Here is a 6,937-nt window from a genome sequence, read left to right as displayed (position 1 = left end):
ACACAGACACACACACAGATACACACACACAGACATACACACACAGACACACACACGCACACACACAGACGCACACACAGACACACACACACAGACACACACACACACAGACACACACACACACAGACACACACACACACACAGATACATACACACAGACATACACACACAGACACACACACAGACACACACAGACACACACACAGACACACACACACACAGATACACACACACAGACATACACACACAGACACACACACAGACACACACACACAGACACACAGACACACACACACACACACACAACTCACCTTTGCATCCTGCACATTAAATACTCTTTAGACTCGTTTCTGCACAAAGCATTTTCATAATTCTTGTCGCGGAGACACTTCATGAATTTTTCTTTAAAGCTTTTACATTCACCTGGGGAAAGAAAGACAGACAGCGTCCTATCTGTCGAGAAGGCTTGACCTGCTCACAAGCCGACCTTAGGAGCTATGGTTTCCACGAACGCTTGTTCCCTTGTGAGGCTGTGGTGTGGCTCTGAGGCCATGCATGTTTGGCATACAGCCCTCTGGGTTCAAGTCTCTGTACTTCAAAACAATAAACAAAACAAAGGCACTGAAGAGATGGCTCACTGGCTATGAAGACTGGCTGCTCTTACAGAGACCTGAGTGTGGGTCCCAGTACCCACATTGAGCAGCTAACAGATGCCTGTAACTCCAGCTCCAGGGCATCAAACACCCCCTTCTGGCCACCAAGGGAACCCGCACACATATGGTGTATATACATACTCAGATGCACACACATACATATACAGTTAAAAATTAAAATAAAGCCAGTCATATTGGTGCACGCCTTTAATCCCAGCACTCGGGAGGCAGAGGCAGGCAGATCTCTGCACATTTGAGTACAGCCTGGTCTACAGAGCGAGTTCCAGGACAGCTACGGCTACGTTAATGAGACCCTGCCTTGGGGAAAAAAATGAAGAATTAATTAATTAAAATAAAAATTTTAAATGGAAATTTCCCAATGAAATGTTGGTAAAGAAGTCATAATCTAAAAACAGTGAGCTGTCTCAGTGGGTAAAGGCACTTGCTACCAAGACTGACAACCTAAGTTTGATCTCGAGGACCCACGTGGTGGTGGGAGATCCCTGGTTTCCCACAGGTTGTCCTCTGACCACCTGTGCCATGGCACATCCCCAAACCACACTAAATAAAATAACTTTAAAGAATACAGTCATCTCTAAAGCTGTCCCTGGAACTGGATGTCCACAGCAGCTCACAGAAGTGTACAATCTACACGAACAGCGGCCACGCATGCACAGCTTGCTTGTGGTAGGCTTGGGGGCGGGGCTCTTTTCTTTTTTATTATTGTAGTGCTGAGACTGAACTCAGGTTCCTGTGCGTGCCAGGCGTCCGTGGAGCCTCTGAACTGCATCTCCAACTCTCTCCCAGTTTTTTTTTTTTCTTTCACATGTTTCAGTTTCCCAAATGGCACGTTAGCTATAGACTTCAGAACGGGGATTGGAAACCCTCTGTCCCGGAGGCGTGGCTCAGAGGTGGAGCACTCGCCTAGCATGTGCCAAGCCCTGGCTTTCAGCCCCTATATTAGATTATCAAAAAGCTTTCTGAAATTATTTCTTTGCATAATGTTGACTGCAGACCCAGGGGGCCTAGCACCAAGCCCCGCCCTGCCCCGGCTCCAGGGTCACCACCCTGACACATTAGCCCCGAGTCTTAGTCGGAGGGACATGACAGGTGGCCCTCTGAACTAGAGATCGTCAAGACTCAGTTTCTCTGACTGCACCCCCACAGGGCTCTGATCATGCCCAGCCCCACAACCCGAGAAGGGCCTGTAATATTAACTGCTCTGCATCCTTAGGTCCGGTACCTCAGACCCCACCCACCAGATCTAGCATCCTGTCACCTAAATCCAACACACATGACAACGCCATCCAGGTCTATTACCCCACACTCTGTCCCTCATATCCGGCTCCTCCACTTTGGCTCTCAGACCCTTGATCCAGCACCCTAGACCTGACCACCTAAATCCAGCACCCAAGGCCCTGTCACACCCAACATCCAACTCCTCAGACACTGCACCTAAATCCAGCATCTCTGACCCGGCCACTCAAATCTAGTACCTCAGGCCCTACCACCCAAACCCAAACCTCTACCCCCAAACCTGCCATCGATCACAAAGAAACAACACTCCAGACTTTGCCACCCAGACTCAGCAGCCCAAACCCAGCAAACCCTGAACGCAGGTCCAGTACCCCTGACCCTGCCACCCAGATATCCTGCACCCATAACTCTATCACCCAAACCCAGTACCCCGACCCTCCCATCCAGAACCAGTGTCCCAGATCCTGCTACCCAGTTCCAATACCCCGATCCTGTCACCGAGAAACAGCACTCCCTACCACGCAGACTCAGCACCCTAGACGCTGCCACCCAGATTCAGTACCCCTAACTCTGCCACCCAATTCCAGACCGTCAGCAGCCCGAGCCGAGCCGAGCCTCACCGAAGTGGTCCAGCGGGAAACTGCCTTTGTCCGGGGGCCGCGGCTGGAAGCTTTTGGTCCCGAAGTTCATTGCGGTCGACATCACGGCGAAATCAACAGCGGAGAGGAGAGCGTTGGCGACGCAGGGCAGAAGGCTGAACACCGAGCGGGTCCAGGAAGCGCCGAGCTGGTCGAGCGGACGACTGGCCCCGCCCCCAGTCCTCCCAGGCCCCACCCACCAAGCCCGCCTCACCCATTTAGCCCCGCCCCCGCCGTGCCGCGAAAGGACCTGACCCTGGTTTCCAGCCCTCTGACAAGCAGACGCCTGATTAGCAAATAAGGACAGAAAGATGCAGCCATTTGCCCGAGAACACCAGTCTGTGCCCCGGGATCTTCATCTTAAACATCTGTCTGCCAGGGACTGAGTTTCCCATCCACTCAGAGGGTCTAATCAAGGAAAGAAGCACACTAACGGAGAGGTGATTAGCCGACTGCGAGTGTTGCTACCAACAGTGATTTTACAAACAGAAAATAAAGCAGGGTATACTGCCTCATACATGTAGACAGCGCTTGGGAGTCTGAGGCAGAAGGATTGTCTGAGTTTTCAGCAAACCTGAGCTATGTAGCAAGACCCAGTCCCACAAAACAAAACAAAATCTTCTCAAAGGGCATCTTCTATGGCTCAAGAGACCAGAAGTCTGATTCTAAGGTGTTGGTCATTAGCCCTATTGTGGACTGCCATCCCTGCTGTCTGCTCCAGGGAGCCCAGGTTCTCCCCCAGCCTCTGAGGTGCTCTGTCAATTTTAGGTAATTCTGGGCTACTAGAAACAATGTCCTTCTTGGGCCTCCACTTCTGGCGGCACCCTCCCCATGTTTCTGTATACAAGTATTCCTTTTATGAGGACATTGCCACACTGGTGTAGGGCCATCCCAACAACTAACTAACTTTCTTTCTTTCTTTCTTTCTTTCTTTCTTTCTTTCTTTCTTTCTTTCTCTCTTATGATTTATTTTTATTTTCTTTATATGAGTACATTGTCGCTGTCTTCAGATACACCAGAAGAGGACATCAGATCCCATTACAGATGGTTGTGAGCCACCATGTGGTTTCTGGAATTGAACTCAGGACCTCTGGAAGAGCAGCCAGTGGTCTTAACCTCTGAGTCATCTCTCTAGCCCCCCCTTTCTGTCTTTTTCTTTTTTCTTCTCTCTCTCTCTCTCTCTCTCTCTCTCTCTCTCTCTCTCTCTCTCTGAAATAGGGTTTCACTGCATAACCTTAGCACTTCTGGAACTCTCTGTAGACCAGGCTGGACTTGAACTCAGAGCTCCGCCTGCCTCTGCCTCCCAGTGCTGGGATTGAAGCTGTACTCCACCATGCTCAGCTCACCCCAACGACTTTAACCTCTGCTGATTACATCTGCCACAACATGATTTCAAAAGAGGCCATCAGTTCCTGGGGGCTGGGATTGTGCCACGTGGATTTGGGAGGACTATTCTATGGTAGTGGGGTGCACTGTACTGAGTCTTTGCTATTGTTATGGCGATAACACCTGTGTCCAGCACCCCTGCTTTTCAGCTTGGAGACACAGAAGACCATTCGCTTCCCGCCTCCCTGCACTGGCTGTCATTGTAGGACACTGGCCATCATTCCATCTTGGCCACACACGGATGCTATATTTCCACACCATGCTAGGCCCTGGCAGTGAGATGGATCAACGCGCTCATAGCAGCTCCTTGTGACCAGCTCTCTCTCTCTCCAGTTCTTTGACAGATCTCACAATCACTAACACTTCCAGTGTCCAGTAGCAAAAGCAATTCCCAGGGGCTGCAGAGAGGTGCTTGGCCAGTAGATCCACTCACCCTCTTCTACTCTTCTATCTTGCTGGACTTCCCTCCTCCACAGGCACCCATTGGTCTTCTTGCTGGATCCCATCCTGGCTTCCTGTTTGGGAGGCTGGATTTAGCTTCCTGTGTCCAGACCTACAGCATGCCCTATGGAGGAATGATATTTCCCTACCAAACCTCCAGAAAGCCCATTCCAGCTCTGCGTCAGATTACCTCTCAAGAAGGGGCCTGGGAGCCGGGATATGAGCTTAGCAGACAAGGACACTTACTATATCAACATAAGGACCTGAGTTCAAGTCCCTGGAGCCCACAAAAAAAAAAAAAAAGCCAGACTGGGCTTCATAGGCCTCTCTAATCCCAGCACTGTAAAGGGTGGGTCTTGCTGGCTGCCAGCCTGGTTCCAGGCTCAGCAAACACCCTGTCATAAGATGGGGAGATAGAGCAGGACACCCCATGTCCTCCTCTGGTTTCCACATGTGCATGGGGTACACACACACACACAACAGAGAGATTGAGAGAGAGAGAGAGAGAGAGAGAGAGAGAGAGAGAGAGAGAGAGAGAGAGAGGAGTTGTGGAGAGTCTCCAGAAGAACTGTACTTTGTTCGTATGATAGAAACAGGTCTTTCACACCTTTCCCATGCCTCGAACCAGGGGCCACACACTGAGTTATTCATTAATGTTTTCTAAGCTGTGAACAATGGTGGTTTTTACAACTCAGCAAGCAGCCCTTTTCCTCATAAAATAAAAAGACATCTCTGTCCCTGGGGTGGCAGAACCTCTGCCAGGCATCCCCAAGAACCAAGCAAGCGGCCGCTTGGGCCGTGACAGCCGCTTTTAACCTGCCTTTCCTGGGAAACTGCATTGTCTGAGCACTTTTGCATTGTTATTCGTTTTGGTTTTGATTTTAATTTTGGTTTAAGACAGATTCTCACTATGTAGCTCTGGATGGCCTCGAACTCACTGAGTTCTGCCTCCCTGTGCCTTGGAAGTGCTGGTTTTCCAAGTGTTGTGATCAAAGGTGTGCACCACCCTACTGAGTGTGTGTGTGTGTGTGTGTGTGTGGCTGTGTGTACACGTCTGGGAACCAGAGAAGGATGCCAAGCATCTTCTTCCATATCGTTTTGAGGTGGAGTCTCTCTCTGAATTGAAAGGTCATCGTTTTTGGCAAAGTTGGTTGGCCAGCAAGTTCTCAAGATCCATTTGTCTCTGTTGCTGGCATGTTGTGGGGTTGCTGGCATGCACACCCATGCCTGGCTTTCTATGTGAATGTTAGAGATTCAAACTCAAGCCCTCGTGGTTGTGTGAAAGAACTCATGGCCACTAGACCAGCCCACTCAGGCTGACTGTGGGAGCATGGCTATGTCCTTAGACAGTTAGTGTTCTACACCAGGCTCTTCCAGACCACCTAGGCTTCCTCTCAGCAAGGGACTAAGACCTCAGAGCTTGCTGGGAACTATCTCTCTTAATGCCCTAGTCTCCGGGGTGCTACAGTATCCCCACAGGGTCCCTAGATCCAAGTGTGGGAAATACAGACCCCTTCTGATAGGACGATGACAATATCCTATTACTCGAAGGACATATATGATAGGGAACACCTACGTGGCCACCTTTGGTGGGTATTGACCTCCACATCAGGTCAAGGCTAGATGTAGGCTGGGCCAGTCAATCAGAGCTCTGCATGCAGGGGTAGCCCCGGGCATCCATCAGTCTGGCCCCACCAAGTCTGATGAGAACAGACCCTCAGTGGATTGAGCAACCATGCTGGAGACAGTTGGCGCCGCACCTTTGCTGGGCGTGGGGAAATTCCATAAAAATTGAAAAAGAGAACAGCCCCAGGGCTGGGGACTTGGCTTAGTAAAGCTAAAATTTAATCCCCAGCATAAAAAAAAAAAAAAAAAGGAACAACTACCAGGCACTCCTGCAATGCCAGCCTGCACTCTGGAGGAGAAGTGGGGAGGAGGAGGGGTTCAAGGTCACCCTGGTCACCCTGGGCTACACAAATAGACCCTGTGTTTAAAAATGTAGGACTGGGGATGTAATTAAACAGTAGAGAGTTAGGTCTCAAACTTGGATAAAAAATGGCTAATTGAGGTGCCTATTTAACATATCAAAACAGACCTGGCTGCCAGGTTCTCTCAGCATCACTACCTGTTATAGGGTGGGTACGGTTGGTATACCCTGCCCTCTACCCTAAACTTCTCCAGCCCAGGGCCTGGGCTGTTCTGCCCCTCAGCAGAGTTCTCTATATAATCAGCTGTTTTGGTTACCCATCTTTTCACTTACCTTTTACTCTCCTACCTCTCCCATCTCCACCACCCCCTCTCCCCAACATGGTCCTGCTCAGGGTCATGTTCACTTTGGACTCTCCCAGATGTCCCTGCCTCTTGCTATGCTCTCCTTCAGATATATAATAAATTTCCTCCACCATACCTAGGAGAAGTCATATCCTTCATTTTTATTTATTTATTTTTATTTCATAGAGCCCCTGCCTAGAATCCCCCAGTGAGGGGCTGGGGTGTGGCTCAGTGGTAGAGCCCCTGCCTAGAATCCCCCAGTGAGGGGCTGGGGTGTGGCTCAGTGGTAGA

At 50.1% G+C, this 6,937-nt stretch overlaps 1 protein-coding gene across 1 annotated transcript in view; it reads right to left on the bottom strand.

Annotated features, from left to right (window-relative positions):
• LOC114611389 (cytochrome c oxidase assembly protein COX19) overlaps nucleotides 1-2,643 on the bottom strand; it is a 6,806-nt gene extending 4,163 nt beyond the window's left edge. Inside the window, exons 1-2 of the mRNA XM_028756055.1 lie at nucleotides 2,531-2,643; nucleotides 312-423 (exon numbers count right to left, since the gene is read on the bottom strand). Coding sequence (XP_028611888.1) covers nucleotides 312-423; nucleotides 2,531-2,612 — 194 coding nt within the window. The 5' untranslated portion in view covers nucleotides 2,613-2,643. The remainder of the gene's footprint in view (nucleotides 1-311; nucleotides 424-2,530) is intronic.
• Nucleotides 2,644-6,937: the final 4,294 nt, after the last annotated feature.

The sequence above is a fragment of the Grammomys surdaster genome, unplaced genomic scaffold (assembly GCF_004785775.1).
Source record: "Grammomys surdaster isolate TR1022 unplaced genomic scaffold, NIH_TR_1.0 126109, whole genome shotgun sequence".
NCBI lineage: Eukaryota > Metazoa > Chordata > Mammalia > Rodentia > Muridae > Grammomys > Grammomys surdaster.
This window is presented reverse-complemented; position numbering and strand designations above follow the sequence as displayed.